Genomic DNA, 19,718 nt, shown 5'->3' with positions numbered 1-19,718 from the left:
GGATGATCAACCAATGACAGAGCGGGGGGCGGTTGGGACTCCAGGATGTCTATTCCCTGCCTACCTGAATTTGTTAAACCTGTTGAGGGGGCATCTCAGGTTGGATGTGCCTTCACTTTCCCTTACCTGTAACGTCAGGCTGCAGTCCCTTCAGAGCTGCCTTTCCAACTAAGTGGCTCACCATCTCAGAGGGGCCAGCTTCGATCCTTAATTGGATGATAAACATACCCTCCGATTACCAGTCAGCCAATTCGGGCAAAATCACAGTGGGATGTCTGCCCCTGGCGAGATCAGGACCCCCATTTAATCGCTACTTAGGGGTCCTGACCCCCAAATGCAGTCCAACATGTCAAGTTAGTGGTAGGAGTCTGAGTAAACAGCCTAAGACACATGGAGACTGAAAGCTTTCAGCACTAGGAGTTGTGTATTCGATTCATATTTTTACTATTAATTGACATTCGAAAACCCTTTTCCCTTCATCCCCTCTCCCCACAAGTTCACTGCCATTCAAACACTTCTGAGTTCCAATCTATTTGGCTTTACCTTGATAAGAGAGAAATCAGGTGATCAGGGGTAGTGGGATCTGGGCTGAGTGGCGGGGAAGTCACGAAAGCTGCAGCCTTGGCCCAATTTTTGCTCCAATAGTGCGTGCCGTCTGTGCCAAGACTGGCACTGATTGGCTCTCCAAACACAACGTTACCTAGCAACCAGGAAAACAAATGGTTTGGCGTTAAATCTTAAATTCCTCCACAAGTGACTGCAAACATTCATCAGGCAAAACAGGCAGGAAAAGAGCACTGGACCCCACCTTTTTTCTTGGCTTGGGCTATGATGTCTGCCGCAGTCTTACTCATTACTTTTGTGACGTAAAGAGGACAGTTGGTCTGGCCAGCGATTGTGATTGCACGGAACACAGCTTCTGCCTCCAACTAAATGATAAATAACACATGTTATAGACCAAACTCTCGGTAAAGCTAGTCTGTGAAAGCCTGTCAATTCCTGTCAGAATGAGTGAGTATCCTGCGGAATATACATACAGTGACAAGTCACTCTATTTACCGTTACCCACTTGTTCAAATCGGCTTTAGCATAGTACAAACATTTCACTTTACAGGGGAGTTATCAGAAAAAACTTGAGACACAACCGCATAAGGAGACTTTGGGACTGGTAAAGAAAATGGTGTATTTATACCAAACACTGAACAGTTTAAAGCACTTTACTGCCAATTAAGTGCTTTTGAAGCGTACTCAGTGTTGGAACACAGAAAATGCAAGAACTAACTTGCACACAGCAAACAATGAGATAATGACCAGATAATCTTACGATGTTGATTGCGGGATTAATGCTGGACAGGATCTCTGTCCTTCTTCAAGATAGCGCCACGGGATCTTCTGCATCTACCCGAGATAGCAGACGGGACTTTAGCTTAATGTCTCATCTGAATAAAGGCACCTCTGGCAGTGCAGCATTACCTCGGTGCTGCATTGTGGCGCCAGCCTTGACTTTTTTTGCGCTCAAGTTATGGAGTGGAAACTTCCGATAATTTGTCAAGAGAAAACCGATGTTTAGATTTCCAGCCACGTTTTCTCTCCAGATGTTCTGGCATGCTGTGCACAGAGATTCTGAGGGTGGGGTTTCCTGTGTCATTGTGGCGGGGAGGGGCCTGATAGAGTTGCCATCTTTAAAGGACACTGTAATCTACATTAGAAATAAACTCCTACCACCCCCCCACCACATGGACCTGCCTCCCCCCACAAGCACTAGGTCAACCACCCCCGCAATACCAAAGGGAAACCCCGACCATGGGGCTCCCCAGTGATCCTACCCCTGGCACTGCCAGGTTAGCACTGCCCAGGCGTGTCCATCTACCCCCAGGGAATATACTTGCCTTTGCACCCCCGGTGGGCTCCTCTGAATAACTTCATGTTTTGCAGGGGCGGGGGGGGGGATTCTTTCCTTCCGGGGGTGGGGTGATATGGGTGCCTGGGGAGGGGGACATATGGCAGGGAAGCACTTTAAAAACATTTAAATTTATTTATATGTATTTACAGGAGTTTCCCAGAATGGCTGGAGGAACCTCATTTTGTCACCAGTATGGGGTGGGAAACCGCCCCCCACTCCCTGAGAGTGCCTTGAGTGCAGCATCTTCCAACTCAGAAGCTAGAGGGCTACCAATTAAGCTGCAGCTGATGCAGCCAGGTCATCCAAAGCTTGGTTCATCTATCTACATCGTAGCTATCCCGAGGATCTTATTGTTGACTCAATTGATGGGAACAAAGCTTTCATTTCAATTATTGGCCTGTGCAACATACTGCCTTCAATTCATAAATACTTCACCCTCACTCCAATGCCTGCGCATGCTACCTTGGTTTGATGGCAAAGCTGAAGATATCTAATTTGTGAGATTATATTGGGAGTGCCCTAAGTTATCGAGGCAGAGCATGTGTTGTAGTCGTCCTCTTCCCAGACATTTTAACCTGTGTCCAGTACTGGGCAGACCATGGGGCTGCTAAACATGTTAGCTTAATCCCAGCTATCCAGTCCAGATGTTAGGTTGGGTTGATTGGCCATGCTAAATTGACCCGAGTATCAGGGGATTAGCAGGGTAAATATGTGGGGTTACGGGAATAGGGCCTGGGTGGGATTGTAGTCAGTGCAGACTTAATGGGCCGAATGGCCTCCTTCTGTACTGTAGGGATTCTACGTGAGCTAAGAAACATCATCGCAGCATTCATGACTGCAGAATCCAGCTTTGTTCCGACTGGAAGTGAATTGGAACAGATACAAGGTGGGAGAGAGTTGTTTCCTTACTGGGCCAGACAGTAACTCCAACCAGACATGTACAGTTTGCAGCAGAGTGGTGCCCTTGTGTTCAATGTACAGGCAAGTACCGTGCCTTCATAAACCTTCACTGAGAGAAAACATACTGCTACTGTTTTACTTGCACATCATATGATGCATGCTATCATCCATGGTTCAGGTGGAGCATTCCTGACAGATGATCCATTCGAGGCTTTTATTGGTGTTTATATTTTAAACCCCAGGCACTGTTGTTTTATTAATCTGATTTTCAACGCAAGGGTGTTCACTTTTCTCCACTGTATCCAATAGCGCATAGCTAATGCATTTGGTTCTGACACTACTGCAGTTCTCAAAGCATCCCAACTTTATTATTCTCCCCTCCCTTCCTCCTGAGCCCATCCCCATGCTGTTGAGCCACTACTAGGTGTATTTGGACAGCAGCCCTTGGCACTATGTCCACTGACCATTATCAAAGTGAGAGTCCAGGCGCAAAGGGCCCAATTTTAATTCTAAGTGGACAGGTTTTGAGTAACTTAAAAAAAAAAGCAGGAAATTCGACCCCAGTCACTGGTTTCCCAATGGCAACATAAGTGAAAAACATACAACGCCATCGACTTCAGCGGGACCAGAAGATCCCACTAGCAGCCAATGGTAAGCCACCTTTGCAGTGGGTAAAACCACCGCAGGGGGATTGGAAAGTCGGGGGGGGGGGGGGGGGGGGCGGCGGGGTGAGAGAGAGAGAGAGAGAGAGAGAGAGAGAGAGAGAGAGAGAGAGAGAATTCTGCCATTTGTGTCCAAAGGCTGTGAAACAGAATAGTCTCATCTAGCCTAATCCCACCACGACCCAGTATCCAATTCTTCATCCCAGCAGATTCTCCAACACCTGTGGAATCCTTAGCACCACGTTTGAAAGGATCACTTAACCTATCACAGACTAGATTTATAACTGGGAATTTAACCAAATCATAGAACCATAGAATCCCTACAGTATAAAAGGAGGCCATTCGGCCTATCAAGTCTGTACCGACCATATCCCACCCAGGCCCTACCCCCGTAACCCCACATATTTACCCTGCTAATCCCCCTGACACCAAGGATCAATTTAGCATGGCCAATCAACCTAACCTGCACATCTTTGGACTGTGGGAGGAAACCCACGCAAACACGGGGAGAAAGTATAAACTCCACACAAACTGTAACCAGAGGCTGGAATTGAATCCAAGTGTCTGGCGCAGTGCTAAGCTAACCACTCTGCCACCGTGCCGTCCCAAATGAAACATCTGAAGCACACAGGCTTTCTTTAAAAGAAAAATCACCTGCAAAAGCAAGGTTAATCCACCAATGAAAATGAAGTAAAACAGGAGATAAATACAAAGGACCACTAAAAAGATAAAAGACTTGCATTTGTATGGCACCTTTCCCAACCCCTGGACGTCTCAAGACACTTTACAGCCAATTATGTACCTTTGAAGTGCAGTCACTGTTGCAATGTAGGACACGCAGCAGCCAGTTTGTGCACAGCAAGCTCCCACCAGCAGCAATGTAACAGTGACCAGAAAACTGTTTTTTGTACTGTTGACCGAGGGATAAATCTTGGCAGGATACCGGGCATAACTCACCTGTTCATCTTTGAAATAGCATCCCAGAATCTTTTACATCCACTCAAACAGACAAATGCGTCCTCAGTTTAAAATCTAATTTGAAAGACGGCACCTCTGATTAGTGCAGCATGAGGGAGTGCTGCACTGAGTGCATTTGTGCATTAAAATTCTCCAGACAGAGAAAATCATTGGAAATGGAGCATTATATGTGATGCCCTGCAGAAGTCATTCTAATCTTATTGATGTGGAGGAGGGCTGTTTAATTCTCTGCCTGTACTTTCCCTACGGCATTTGGAAAATTTGGAAAATCCACCTGAGGTTAGGAGGATCGGCCATGATAAATTGTCCCTTAGTGTCAGGGGGATTGACAGGGTAAATATGTGGGGTTTGGGGGATAGGGCCTGGGTGGGATTGTTCAGTGCAGGCGCGATGGGCCGAATGGCCTCTTTCTGCACTGTAGGGCGTGTATGATTCCAAGACTGCTGCAGATGAAAGGAGATCTGCCTCTTTTCGGCTCATTGTGAAGCTAATTTTTTTTTCTCTATTCACTTGTGGGACATGGGAGTCGCTGGCTGTCCAGCACTTATTACCCATCCCTAGTTGCCCAATGGAGGTTGAGAGTCAACTACATTGCTGTGGCTCTGGAGTCACGTGTAGGCCAGACCAGATAAAGACGGCAGATTTCCTTCCCTAAAGGACATTAGTGAACAAGATGGATTTTTCTGACAATCGACAATGGCTTAATGGTCATCAGTAGATTCTTAATTCCACCATCTGCCATGGCGGGATTCGAACCCAGGTCCCCAGAACATTAGCTGAGTTTCTAGATTAATAGCCTCCCGATAATACCACTGGGGCATCACCTCCCCCTGCTCAATGATAGAACCAGACTGAAAATTAGGGACAGATAACTACTACAACTAAATTAACTTTAACTGAAATTACAAATCTCAATTCTGTCCCTTCATCTTAGGTTGCCTCCATTTTCTCTTACCCCTCATTCTTTTTATTTTAAGATTCAAGTATCTCATTTTATGTGGATAATTTACCTTCTTCTCTTTTCCGTAAAAATTTTTTTTACACATTTAGTTTATTTTTTGTGATTTGTCATGCTCATATTGCCAGGTCAGGAAACAAGATTTTTTAAAAAGGTGAGGGTCCTTAAAAATGCCGTAACAAACCAGCTTTAAAGAAGAGTTGAAACTTTGATTTACTGTTATTTTTTAATTTTGTATGTTTATTATTACAGCAGTAAAGACCCCAGGGAATTGACATAAATCGATCAACCTGTTTTGTGTTTCTATTCAAAGGGGGAAGGGTTAAGCAATTGAACTGATGACTGAACCAAGGATCCTGACATTGTCCAAATGACCGTTCTCTTCTGCACCTCTGAAAGGGTCAAAAAGTGAACCGCTCAACGTCACCCTTTCGGAGTCTCTCTTGACTGGCTTAAGAGTGGCACTGGCAACCTCCTACCACCACATCGATGAGGAAATGTCACACCGAGGTTTCATGAAACAAAAGCTAAGTGACACCCTACTCTCGCCAAAGGAAATAAATTCTCTATGGTCCTCAAAAACTCAGAAACTGAAGGACTTCACTCTAAAGAGTCAAACCTTTCATTCGTGGTGGGTGATAAAGTGAAACAAGCCTGAAGTGGTTAACATATTTCCACAAATGGCACTGACATTTACTGAGGGAAAAAACAGATTGCGGAGTAGGCGGATCTTCCACTGGAACTAAACAATGGGTCAAAGGTCAATTCTAGTGAAGCAGAAGCAACAAAGGAAACTCAATTTCCCTCCTATTTCCTCCCCATGCTTCTCTGCGAACTGCTGTTTGCAGCACAGTCTGTCGGTTCATTATGAGTCGGCTGAAAAACTACCTTAACTCAGCTTCCCAGCACCCCTAATGCCCCAGCTATGAGCAGTTGCCCCTCCCCTAGTGCTACTGTGTGCAAACAGGCTGCTGCATTGCTCTACGTTACAGCAGGGACAACACTCCACAAGAGCATTCCATGCTCGAAGAGGCAAAAATTGCTCATCTCGTTACCTCCTCTGGTCGACTGAGCACGTGTCCCTCTGGACCGTTGATCCCCATCTCCAGCAAACGTCTTTGTTCCTGTAAAAGATGCAAACCATGTTGAAACTGCCACACATGCATACGGTAATACTGTTGAATGATTTTCACTGGCCAGGATTGGATTAGAAACTGGAATCTAGACAAGAAAGTAAAAACAAGCTCCATTCGCACTTCAGTTTATGTCATCTCCTAAGTCCCATAATATAATAAAGTTATTGACTATTTATCGTAATCTGTATCCATTAGTCTACAATAGAGCCAGTCACGAAGTGAGGAAAACCCTCAAAGGAAGAGGGGCTTTGCAAAGCGTATCACACGTCACCCAAAATAAACCGTATCAGATTGGTTGGCGGTTCTCCGAGGCGTGAATTCCACTCGCGCGAGGGGTGCCAATCTGCCTCCTGCCAATTAACATTCCTCGGCACGGCAAATCACGGTCAAAGTCTCAATGCACTGACCTGGGCAATGATGTCCCCATTCTCCGCGTGGACTTGCATTATCCCTCCAAGGTCTCCCACATACTTACAGATGTCATAAAGCTGCAAAGCAATTGGAAAAACACAATGAAGAATTTGCGGTAGGTTCAGCTCACGACATTCTGGCAGCCAATGGGGAAATTCAACAAGTTTCATTTTCCTTACATCCCCACTCCCTAGTCTTTCCTTCCTCAAATTTTATGTGATACACATCAGCATCTGGGCACAATATTAATTAAACCTAGATAAAAGCCATCCCTTTGCTCTTGGGTTAACTAGTCATCTACCATTTGCTGAAATCTTCCTTGTTTAATACAACGGTTTCATCCTCTGGGACTGGTTATTCAAATCAAAATAGTCTTTTGCCAGTCCTGTCCATGTCTATGCTCCTCGTGCCATACCCATGGCTTCATGGATCATGCATTTGCCACTACATGCAGTGTCCCCAGAGGTCTTTCATTGGCCTTGTCTGGGTCAGACACTCAAAATGCTGCTGTTCCCACTCTTGGAAAATGCAGCATTTTGCAACGTTTGTGGAATTCTGTCAGACCTTCCTCCCAATTTTCCTTGCATCTGTCATCCAATTTCCATGACAGCATGGGGAGTTTGGCAAAAGAAACATGTGAGCTGTTGGTTTTGGCCAAAATATTTCAAATTGTGAACAAAAGCTCCAAATTTGCGAGAAATGTTTAATGCTCCTGCACACAGTTACCACCCCAGACTGGCTTTCATCTGCTCTGACGGAAACAAAAAGAATTACCCAGCTAAAACCAGGTGTTGAATTAACATTTCAGCCAACTGATGCATTTTAAAACGCTTTCAGAAATTAAACCATTGGATTCAACAAAGCACCACAATGAAATGAAATGCCAGAACTCCCAATGCTTTGGCACATTCTTTGTTTTGGGCACAGTATTATAATCTTTGAAAATAGGCGTGGGTAGCCTTGCAGAGTTATGTAGCTGGCCTGACAATGGGCTGTGCCCAAGCCATCGTGGGTCACATCTTCTTGTCTGCAACAGTACAAGGTTTCTAGTGGGAGTCTGCGGACTTCAGAATTAACTTGGCACGCGCGCGTTTTCATAATAGCTAGCCCAGATGGGTTACAGCATCCTTCCTTGCTGAAGCTATCAAAATCCCACATGTACATCTCTCAATGGCTTCCAAAACACTGTCCTCCTCAGGATAATCCCAGTTACAAACAATTTGAACATTCTAGAATCCCAGGATAGCACCAAACGCTTATTGTTAAAAGTTACCATGTGAATGTCGTGCTACCGTGGCAGATGTGCGCATAACTAAAGCCAAAGAAGAGAATACAGCTTTCACTTTTATTGCATTTTTACCTCAGCATTCGACATCTGATATACATCTTTATATGCCATGTAGACAAGGAAGGAGTTCACACCTGTCAGTAATAAAACACAAACACAATTCAAAAAATATAGCAAAACAGGATTAGAATAAAATACGTTACCTAGTTTGAAAAGGAGAGAAAAAAACCATTCCTGAATTAAATGGCACTCCGAATGACGAATAATAAATGTGCTGAAGAACTGCCGACCAGCAAATAGCTCTGCAGATTATTTTAAAAGTCATTTGAAACTGTGTTACTCACAAATGGTGGAGTGACACAGGGATTAATGATTAAGTGTTTATTTCAATCAAATGTTTCCAACAAACTACTCCTATTTAAAAATCAAGTAATACCGTAAATCACGGTGCTTAAGTTGAGCCAGCACCTCCCACCCCAAACCTCCCATCTCACCTTTCACCCATGACGCGTTATACTCAAATAACTTTAGCCACAATTACTCATCGAACATATGCATGCTTTACTCACTGGTATCTTATAACTGGGTGTAAGGGATCAAGGAGGTAACACGGGCTGGTGTTACAAAGATGTGGAAGAGTTTAAGACACACCAACATCTTGCGATGACATTTCAAAACGGTGGCCATGCACACTTGTGCTGGTGGCTCACTTTTACGTGGCTGACTTTTATACTCAGTATATAAATTTATAGAAGTTGGATCAAGGCTTCAACGAACCACTTATATGCCGACAAGTACGATATATTTTTTAAAACCATTTTCTTCACTGACTTAAAAATGCATCTAATTTTCATGCAATAAATGAAAGGATAATTTGTTAGGTAGCTTCGAGCTCACGTTTTGCAGAAGTATGGTGGAGCAATATTCTAGATGCTTCCTTTCCAAACACATTACATAAATAAGTAATATTTCCTCTTTCCATTTACACACTACATGCACGGCGTTACTTATAAATCACTTTCGACTGAATAATTCATGGTGGTCTTAAATGTTACCATCTGTGGCCAGCTTTTAGAATAATCAGCATTCAAGAAACTGATCACATAATTCAGCGGATGTCCAGCTAGAGGACACAACTAGGAAGGTAAATGTATAAGGCAGGTGGAGGGGAAAGGGGGGCGGGGGTTAGGTATGTTGTCAATCTGTTGGAGGGGGGAAGAAAATGTGGCATTCCTGGGGGTAGAATCATTGATTCTGGAGGGGGGAAGGAACAGCTGTTGTTTGGAGACCTCATGTGGTGCTTAAGAGATCTGGAAGGGCGGGCAACCAGAGGGGGGCAACCAGAGGGGGGGGGGAACTTTGCGGAGGGGAAGGGGTCCATTGGAGGGGGGAGGGTCAGGGGCCCACTGGGGGGGGGGGCAGTGGCCCACTGGGGGAGGGGGGGGCAGTGGCCCACTGGGGGAGGGGGGGGCAGTGGCCCACTGGGGGAGGGGGGGGCAGTGGCCCACTGGGGGAGGGGGGGGCAGTGGCCCACTGGGGGAGGGGGGGGCAGTGGCCCACTGGGGGAGGGGGGGGCAGTGGCCCACTGGGGGAGGGGGGGGCAGTGGCCCACTGGGGGAGGGGGGGGCAGGGGCCCACTGGGGGAGGGGCAGTGGCCCACTGGGGGGGGGGCAGGGGCCCACTGGGGGGGGGGCAGGGGCCCACTGGGGGAGGGGCAGGGGCCCACTGGGGGGGGGGCAGGGGCCCACTGGGGGAGGGGCAGGGGCCCACTGGGGGAGGGGCAGGGGCCCACTGGGGGAGGGGCAGGGGCCCACTGGGGGAGGGGCAGGGGCCCACTGGGGGAGGGGCAGGGGCCCACTGGGGGAGGGGCAGGGGCCCACTGGGGGAGGGGCAGGGGCCCACTGGGGGAGGGGCAGGGGCCCACTGGGGGAGGGGCAGGGGCCCACTGGGGGAGGGGCAGGGGCCCACTGGGGGAGGGGCAGGGGCCCACTGGGGGAGGGGCAGGGGCCCACTGGGGGAGGGGCAGGGGCCCACTGGGGGAGGGGCAGGGGCCCACTGGGGGAGGGGCAGGGGCCCACTGGGGGAGGGGCAGGGGCCCACTGGGGGAGGGGCAGGGGCCCACTGGGGGAGGGGCAGGGGCCCACTGGGGGAGGGGCAGGGGCCCACTGGGGGAGGGGCAGGGGCCCACTGGGGGAGGGGCAGGGGCCCACTGGGGGAGGGGCAGGGGCCCACTGGGGGAGGGGCAGGGGCCCACTGGGGGAGGGGCAGGGGTTCACTGGGGAGGGGCAGGGGTTCACTGGGGAGGGGCAGGGGTTCACTGGGGAGGGGCAGGGGTTCACTGGGGAGGGGCAGGGGTTCACTGGGGAGGGGGGAAATTCAGAGCCTTGGGGAGGGGGGAAATTCAGAGCCTTGGGGAGGGGGGGAGAACCAATCACGGGGAGGCGAATTAAAGGCAAGGGTATGAGGTGGGTGGCAGGAACATAGATGAGAGAACTAATGCCTTTTGGAGGAGATTGAAAGGGTCAGGAAGTGGGGCACCCAAGCAGACATGCTAGATCCAGCAGGTAAATGTAAAGACATTCACTTCCTGAATCCAATAGCAATTCTTATTTCCAATAGTCGTCATCAGGATTTAGCTGCCGGGCTCCCCGAGACTCCTCCCCAATTAAATTTCAAAAACCTAACTTGCCAGCCCGCCCCCTTGTCCCACTTGCACCAAATGCTGGGATGGGTGGGTTAGAGGGTAGGGCCTGGGTGGGATTGTGGTCGGTGCAGACTCGATGGGCCGAATGGCCTCCTTCTGCACTGTAGGGTTTCTATGATTCTATGATTCTATGAGGCTTTGGGTCAGGATTCAGGTCTTTTTACCTCTAACTTCCCACCCAACCCAAACCTGTAAGATCATAGGATCTTAAGAAATAGGCATAGGTATTGGCCATTCAGTCCCTCAATCCTGCTCCACCATTCAATAAGAGCATGGCTGATATGAACGCAGCCATAACTCTACTTTACTGTGTATCCCCCATACTCCTTGAACTCATCCTTGGATATATTCAATGACCCATCTTTCACTGCTCTCTGTGGAAGAGAATTCCAAAGACTAACAACCCTCTAAGGGAAGACATTCCTCCTCATCTCTTTAACTGGGAGACCATTTGTTTTTAAACCACATCCTCCAGCTCCAGATTCACCCAGAAGGGGAAACATCCTCTTTGCATTTACAGTCGAGGCCCCTCGCAATCATATGTTTCTATAAGAAATCATTCTTCTAAACTCCAGTAAGTACAGGCCCAAACTGTTCAACCTTTCCTCATAACAGAAACCCTTCACATCCCAGGAATCAGCCGAGTGAACCTTCTCTGAACTGTTTCCAATGCAAGTCCTTCTTAAACAAGGAGACCAAAACTGTACGCAGTACTTTAGCTGTGGTCTCACCTATGCCTTGTATAGTTGTGGTTAGACTTGACTATTTAATATTCCATCCCCCTTGCAATGAAGGTCAATATTCCACATGCCTTCATAATTACTTGTTGTACCTGCATGTTAAATCTTTTATGATCTAAGCCACCTGTTATTTTAGGTTAAAATTCCTTCCCCTGTTTTGAGTTTCTAATACAGCTCCAATTGGAGATATCGCGGGGTGCACGTCAGATCAACTTTGTAAGAATGCCAAGTCCTCCATTTTAAACGCAAGCTCATTGCTGTGGATATTCTTCTGCTGGGGCTTGTTGAACAATGACTCCTTATGTGTAACAGGAAAGAGCAGATCACCCATTCAATCTGCTGTCAATGAGCTTCAAAAACATATGCAATCTATGTAATACTAATCCACGGTTTCAGGGTGTGTAGAATCATCAAATTATACAGCATAGGAGGCCATTCAGTCAATCATGTCAGTGCCTGCTCTCTGAAAGGACTATCTAATTAGTCCTACTACCCCACTCCCACCCACCTCCCCTGCTCCCCTCCCACACTCTCACCCCCCTCTCCTTCCCCTAGGTTGGGGGTATATTCAGGCCACCAAATAAAGCTGCTTTAAACACAAGCCTTAAACTGAGAAGTCCAGCATCAGTTGCCACTGGAACACCGTATAGTTGAGCCAGGAGACAAGGCTCCCAAATAGTCAGGCAGCGACCGAAAGCCCTTTACCAGACAGACTTATTATCGCAAGTAGTATTGGTCTGTCTGGGGTTCAATGCTCAGTCTTTACCCCAGCATCCTTGGCCTAAGCCAGGGATCAGGATTAATCACTTAACTTGCTGCTCAGTGACTCCCCCTAAAAGTAAAGAGAGCACAGGGGAAAAAGAGAGGCAGCAGAGACAACGGGCCCGATTTTACCAATCGGAGCCTAAGGGTGGGATTCAGGCGTAATACGGATCAGAGCCCGGAATCCTCTTTGCAGCGCGCCCATACACGTTTTGCTGGCTCCGGTCCGATTCGTGCTGTGGGCGGGGCTTAGCGCTGCCGGAATGATCGGAGCTCTGAACTCTGAACCCCTGCCCCCTCCCTCCCCACCGATCGGCCGCAGAGTGGCAGTGCCCCCCCCCCCTACAAGAGGATGATAAATCACACCCCCTCTCCTCCCCTCCCCAGGGAATGATCGGTCACACCCCCTCCCCTCCCACCCCCCCAGAGGATGATACGTCACACCCCCTCTTTCCCCCCACCCCCAGAGGAGGAGCTGGGTCAGAGAGCCGTTGCAGTCTCTGACCCCGCTCTTTGGAAGCTGCAGCGGCGACTTCGGATTTTTATTCGGCAGGTCGATTAGAGCGCGGTTCCACATCGGACCAGAAGATGGTAAAGTGGGATTTGGCGGTAGAGTTGGGCGCGCGGTTCATTAAGTCGATTTAAATGCATGCTAATGCATTTAAATCGTCGGGCCGCCCAATTTGGCTGCGGGCCGGACCCGCGCCCGAATCGGGTGTCGGTAAAGCCGCGATCTGCTCGGAATCGGGTGCAGATCACGGTATAGGCCCGACACCCAACTTTACCGCGATTTTGCGCCAAGTTTTGGTAAAATCGGGCCCAACGAGGGAGAAACAAAATAGATAAAGAGAGACAACAGAAGAAAGACAGTTAGAAACAGGTTCATAGAAAAACAAAAGTATAAAGAACAAGAGAGGCAGAGAAACTAAAAAAGAGACAGAGAGATCATGAGGAGCAGACGTAGGGAAAAGTGGAAATGCAGTCTCATCGAAGGAGTGAGCTAATTAGCACAAATAGGAAACGTTGAAGGAGCAAAAGGGAAGTCAAACCAGAGGCTATACTAATATGTGATGAGTGAGTGGCTAACGATTCTCTGACACTGGTGCTATAAATGGAAGGTTTAAAGGAAGTTATTCCTAGTGAGTGTCGTATGTGAATTTAATGCAGAAAGACCTGTTCCATAAGATGGTAAACTGACCTTTATCTTTGACCAGTGTCTGGATTTCTTCCTTCACGCCCTCGTTCCAGTCGGTGAGATCCACATGCAGTGAGTAATCACAGCACGCTTTGCTGTCTGCCCACTCCCGCCATTTCTCATAGGCACCAATGATGCTGCTCTCAGGTTCAGGGACCACGTGGTCAACTGTGAAAAGTGAAAAGGAAAAGCTGCGTCATTGTGTGATACCTCCAGACAACCTCAACCACAGGCCGCAAGAATCTCACTTTGCGACTGCGTCAATCTCCTCTGTATCTAAGAACTCTGTGCTCTCTAATCTGGCCTTCTGAGCTTCCACAATTTAATTGCTCCATATGGGTGGCCTAGGCCCAATTTCCTCCCTGAACCTTGCTACCTCACTTTCCTCCTTTAAAAAAATCTCCTTTATGACCTCTTTCTTTTGGCCATTGAACTTACCATCTCCTTATGTGGCTATTTTATAATGCTCCTGTTAAGCACCTTGGGGGCGTTCCATTATGCTAAAGGCACTACCTAAATGTTGTTGCTTGTATTTTCTACAGTGCTAATGCGTACATCCTGACAAAATGCTAATTGCTTCAGATATACACAAGACCAATAGATTTTTGTTCACAATATGCAATGAACTTACCCCTTCGATGTTCAGCTCCTGTGGGAGTTGATTGTGGAACCATAACCATAAGATTATAACAGCCAGCTCAGATTTCCAGAATAATCGACAGGCAGAAACCACCAAAGTGCTTTATCCTCTTTTGAAGAGGTGATTTTCACATGGTCAATATTTTTCTAGCCAAATCCTCAGTTACAATCTTGCCTCCCCGCCAATCCTGTGGAGAACCATTGGATGTTGAACACTTCTGGGTTGCCAGTTGTTCCTGAATGGGTGGCGCTAGCCTTTTGCAGGCATGTTCTTCACTGAGCATGCTCTGTTACCTCCATACGGCACTTTGTCCAGCTGCCAATCATTCAGGAATGGCTCACTTCTAGGTCTGTCCCACAGAGGTTACAGAATGAAGAACGGGTCAAGAAAGATAAGCTTAACATCCTTTCCATTATCAGTGCTGGAATACCCAACCATAGAAAATGATTAGCACACCCACTGCTGCTCAGATCACTAAATAACCTGAAAAGAAATAACTGCCACACTCTCTTCTGATGGTGCGGTTGCTCACTGAGGTACGATCCTACAATAATACTGCCCCAGTTTGCTGCCCTCCACACCAGCGGTTGTAGAGTTTAATCATCAACAGCATCGGTAGACTATTGCACCACAAGATGAAATTGGAAGCAAGACCAATCCTGTCATCATAGCATCATACTGGGGGCCATTTGGTTCATGCTACCTGTGCTAGCTCTTTGTAAGTGCTATCAAATGTGTCACACTTCCTCTCACCGACTCTTTCCCCCATAACCCCTTTTCAAGTTGATATCAAATTCCCTTTTGACTCAACTGCCATCTTTGTCTGTAGCCAGCTGCCTTGTCACAGACCAGAGATTGAATCTGGGGGCATTCGATGCCTCTGTATCACACTGGCCGGATGCTTTACCCATCGGTCCACTGGGACACCACAATGGGCATTCCTGTGCCATTCAGCATTTTCCACCTAGATTGAGCTGAACATACTTGTTGTGGCATTCTGCACATTTGGCAATGGACTGTATCTTGATCAAGATTCACTGGACAATTAACTCTTTCACTTCATGCTGAGCCACCTCTGATTGGACTCTGTTTTGTCTCCTAGTTTAACGTTTCCCAGCTGCACTAATCAAATCACTGCCTCAAAGCTTTATTTCCTCTTTGTCCTACGTCTGTTTCTCGTTGTCTCTACCTTTGCATGTGTCATTCTTTCTTTTTGCTCTTCCTACCTTTGTTCCCAATGTGCTTTGTCTGTGTGTCTGTCTGGAATACCAGTCAAAATGTTCCAGTCTCTGTTGTGCTCCTTCTGAATCTGCTGGAATACTGAGATTCTCTCCTCCCATTTTTGCTACAGTGGAGATGGAAGGGTGATCTGCGTAAGGCTTAGCAAATATTGGATGGGATTTTCCAAAACAACGGCCAGTGTCAGGTTCGGACTGAAAATCGGCATGTTTCTCTCAGAGAAATAGGGCATTTCCTCTCTCCAGATGTTCTGAGACTTGTCAAAAAAAAAAGCAAGGAGGTGCATTTTATGCTGTCAATCCTGAGGGGCGGGGCTGAAAGCCACAAACCCAGCTCCATCGAGGCGCTGCTTTTAAAGAGTGCCCTGATCTCAAATCGCCCCATCACCTGCATTAGAGCCTCCCACCAGTAATGCAAGCATTCCCCCCACTTTCCACCCCACTACGAACTCCGCCCCCCCGCCCCCCTCTCCCAACAGAGCAAGCATCCCCCCTCTCCTTTCCACGCACGGTGGCACAATGGTTACTGCTGCCTCGCGGCACTAGGGACCTGGGTTCGATTCCCAGCTTGGGTCACTGTCTGCGAGGAGTCCCCATGTCCGCAGGGTTTCCACATTCTTCCCATGTCCGCAGGGTTTCCTCCGGGTGCTCCGGTTTCTTCCCAAAGACCGAAAGACGTGCTGGTTAGTTGCATTGGCCATGCTAAATTCTCCCTCAGTGTACCCGAACAGGCGCCAGAGGGTATTTTCACAGTAACTTTGTTGCAGTGTTAATGTAAACCTACTTGTGACACTAATAAATAAACTTAAAACACTACCAACCCTCTCCCCAACAGTGCAAGCATCCCCCCTCTCCTCCCCATCCCCCCTGCAATGCAGGCATTCCCTCCCCCACCATCACAACCCCCCCACTTCCCCACCTCCATCGCCCCAAACCAAATAATGGGAATCTCCAACGGGCAATGTCCAGCCATCTCCCTCACCACCCGGGGGCTATGCTCACCTCTGAATCTCCGTCGTGGTCATCAAAACTGGTTCCCATGTTTGGAAATCAGTAGTGATTCCCACCAGCATGGCTGCACACTGGCAGAGGGGAGCATACACAGAACCCAGCAGCTATGGCATAAAACTGTTTATGCATTTTTAAATAGATGGAAAGTTTAAAGTTTAATTATTAGTGTCACAAGTAAGCTTACATTAACACTACAATGAAGTTACTGTGAAAATCCCCGAGCCGCCACACTCTGGCGTCTGATCAGATCACTGAGGCAGAATTTAGCATGGCTAATGCACCTGTTCAGACAGTGGGAGGAAACCGGAGCACCCAGAGGAAACCATGCAGGCACATGGAGAATTTGCAGACTGCGCACAGACAGTGACCCGAGGCCGGAATTGAACCTGGGTCCCTGGCGTTGAGAGGCAGCACTGCTAACCACTGTGCCACCATGCCGCCCTCAGGTTCAGGCTCACGCCCAGATTACATTGCCGGTAGGGGCGAGGGACATCTTATTCTGAGACTGTGGTTAGCACTGCTGCCTCACAGTGCCGGGGACCTGGGTTTGGTTCCCACCATGGGTGACACACTGTGTGGAGTTTGCACTTTCTCCTCATGTCTGTGTGGGTTTCCTCCGGGTGCTCTGGTTTCCTCCCACAGTCCAAAGATGTGTAGGCTAGGTTGATTGGCCATACTAACTTTCCCCTCAGCGTCAGGTGGATTCAAAGGGGGTTAAAATACATGGGGTTACAGGATAGGGTGTGGATGGAATTGTTGTTGGTGCAGATTCGATTCCTTCAGCACTGTAGGCATTCTATGAGATCTCCCCCCACGCAAATCCCATTGTGGCCCTCTTGCGACAGTTCGTGGTCATGCCAGGATCTGCATAAACGTCGAACGGGCCCAGAAAATTCCAGCCTGTGTTTCCCTAGGCCATCCTTGAAAGGCAACAAAAGCCCATTCTGAGTGAACCTTTAACTACAAAGAAGTTAAAAAGAAAATCATCAAGTTTCTTGTGAAGAAACTGCTCCTTAACAAACAGAGAACAACCTCACTTGGGCTGGGTTCAAAGCCTGGTGCCAGATGTTGAAAGGTTAATGTTATAACCCACACTGCACAAACAAGTGCCTGAGGGAGTGGAGGGGGGAGGGGGATTTCAAAATCACAAAGAAAGGGAAACCCTGGGGAGCCAATGTAATTACCGAGGATCCACATTTAAACTACTCTATTCCTCAAAAATCTCTGTTTGTAACTGTGCTACCTATCAAGGAAGTGAATGTTTTTTTCTTCAGCTTTGATTTATCTGGAGAACTTTAAGCCTCTGTTGAGCAAATAAAGGCTAGCAGAAGAATATTTGAAAGGTCAGAGCTGAACCTGGGCTGCACTTCATTTCTTACCTGACTTGTGGAAAGGCACCTTGTCCAAAAGGTAGCACCCCCACCGCTCCACTTCGCCCCCACAGCTCCGCCCCATGCCCAGCAGCGCCCCCCCCCACTCCCTGACAACCACCACACCATGTATCCAACAAAGAACTTGGCTCCTCCATTAAGTGACAAAGTACATCACAGCAGACTCAAAGCAGGCTTCCCTTTGGTTATATATATATATACATATATTTAAACTAAACTCATTTTCTCCACCGGCGCAAGGAACAAGGAATCATTATATTGAGGTAACCGCTTTTCAGAAACTAGAAGGCAAGGAGAGAAGGGGAATAAGAAAAACAACACCAGGCACGCTGGCCTACAGATTCTTAAAATCCCTAATGTGCTTTTATGAATCTGTTTAAAGACTTAGAACAGCAAACATAATATTTCTGTAGTGGGCCTAATGATGTTGATGTCAGTCAAAAGGTCAACGAACAAAACTGAAGACTTTAAATCTGCCAAACTCCAGAAATATGGAAGATTTAATACTTAGGAGCCGAGGCGCCATTCATCATCACCATGGGGACCTAGTGAAATCTATATCATATAAACGTTCACTTGTATACTGAGAGTTGTCCCAAATTTCCATGTTTCTGTTGCTATGAAAAGTGTGCTTTTTTTAAAAATTGTTGCTATGGTAAATTTTTTCTTGTTGTTACTCAACATGACTAATACAACCCAAGTTTAAGGAGGTAGCCATTTCTCTAGGGACAAATTGAAATCTTTATGACAAAAAACTCCTTACAGACATGCTGGGAGCTCCTGCAGACTCGAACAGCAGGACTCCTGGAAGTCGATCACATTTGGATTTGAATAAATATCCCAGCAGTTGTTGTTCTGTAGCTGTTCCAGAGAAAGCGAGTGCAATATATGGGTGTAAAAGTCTACAGAGTTATGGTCACTGAGCTTCCCTATTCCTCCTTCAGCACCATTTACTTACTTCGGCACATTAATAGTCCCAATGTCTCAAATACTCAAAGCTGTTATCAATGGAGCACCTGCGTAGTAGAGTTCACAATATCTTCCACACTGTAATTTCCCAGGAGTTTTGCCACAAGATCTCTGCCAGAGCCCCTCCCAACATATCCCCGCCTCCACCCATTGAAAACAGACCCAAGTGTAACTTTTCCAGATTGACACTAGATTTCTTGTGATGCTCCGCTACTGCTGAGAAATCTAGACACAGGTGAGACCCGAGCGCACGCCCGCTAACAGTGAAATTTATGGTTGTTAAATAAATTACCTCAGTGCTCCACAGCCCACAAATTACTTTGTACAGCTTCTGCACTTGTAACGCAGGAGAAATCGTTTATACAGTATTTGAGCTAATGGAACCCAATACAGCTATTTGAGTTCAACAGCTTTATCTGTCATTTGGAATGGATTCCAAGTTCTTTTCCTTGCTCACACTTCTTACTGACATCTTCCATTTTCCTGCCCAGAGTTCCGTGACTGGTGATAGTCAAGATTTTCAGGACCTCTGTCCCAAATCACCCATCTCAACATGTTCAGAGGGGTCTTCAGTGGCTGCCTCACTTAGCATCCCCCTATCCACCTTACATTAGTGACCACGCTTCCAAAGGACTTTGTTGACTGCAAAATGTTCAAGGATGTACAGAGCAAAGGAGCTAAATAAACCCAGGTCTTTCTCTCTAATAGGCAGCAGTGGAGGGAGGAGGCATGGTACATGAGACACCATCGATTCTGAGCTACCACCCAAGGTTCCAGGGACGGATGTGGGTCATGTCTTGCCCGAGACCCATAGATACTTGCAGTTTGCAAT

The 19,718-nt window shown here is 47.5% G+C and overlaps 1 protein-coding gene across 4 annotated transcripts in view; it reads right to left on the bottom strand.

Moving 5' to 3' along the window:
• The window catches only part of LOC144505234 (dihydropyrimidinase-related protein 3-like), a 212,400-nt gene that overhangs the window by 81,755 nt on the left and 110,927 nt on the right, over window positions 1–19,718 (bottom strand). For all 4 annotated transcript variants that reach the window (XM_078231247.1, XM_078231248.1, XM_078231249.1 and 1 more), the window contains exons 4-9: window positions 13,641–13,805; window positions 8,309–8,370; window positions 6,945–7,025; window positions 6,457–6,525; window positions 809–929; window positions 544–700 (exon numbers count right to left, since the gene is read on the bottom strand). In XM_078231247.1, coding sequence (XP_078087373.1) covers window positions 544–700; window positions 809–929; window positions 6,457–6,525; window positions 6,945–7,025; window positions 8,309–8,370; window positions 13,641–13,805 — 655 coding nt within the window. The remainder of the gene's footprint in view (window positions 1–543; window positions 701–808; window positions 930–6,456; window positions 6,526–6,944; window positions 7,026–8,308; window positions 8,371–13,640; window positions 13,806–19,718) is intronic.

Source organism: Mustelus asterias, chromosome 16 (genome assembly GCF_964213995.1).
Source record: "Mustelus asterias chromosome 16, sMusAst1.hap1.1, whole genome shotgun sequence".
In the NCBI taxonomy this organism is placed as follows: domain Eukaryota; kingdom Metazoa; phylum Chordata; class Chondrichthyes; order Carcharhiniformes; family Triakidae; genus Mustelus; species Mustelus asterias.
The sequence above is the reverse complement of the archived record's forward strand: the minus strand, read 5'-3'. Positions and strand labels throughout refer to the sequence as shown.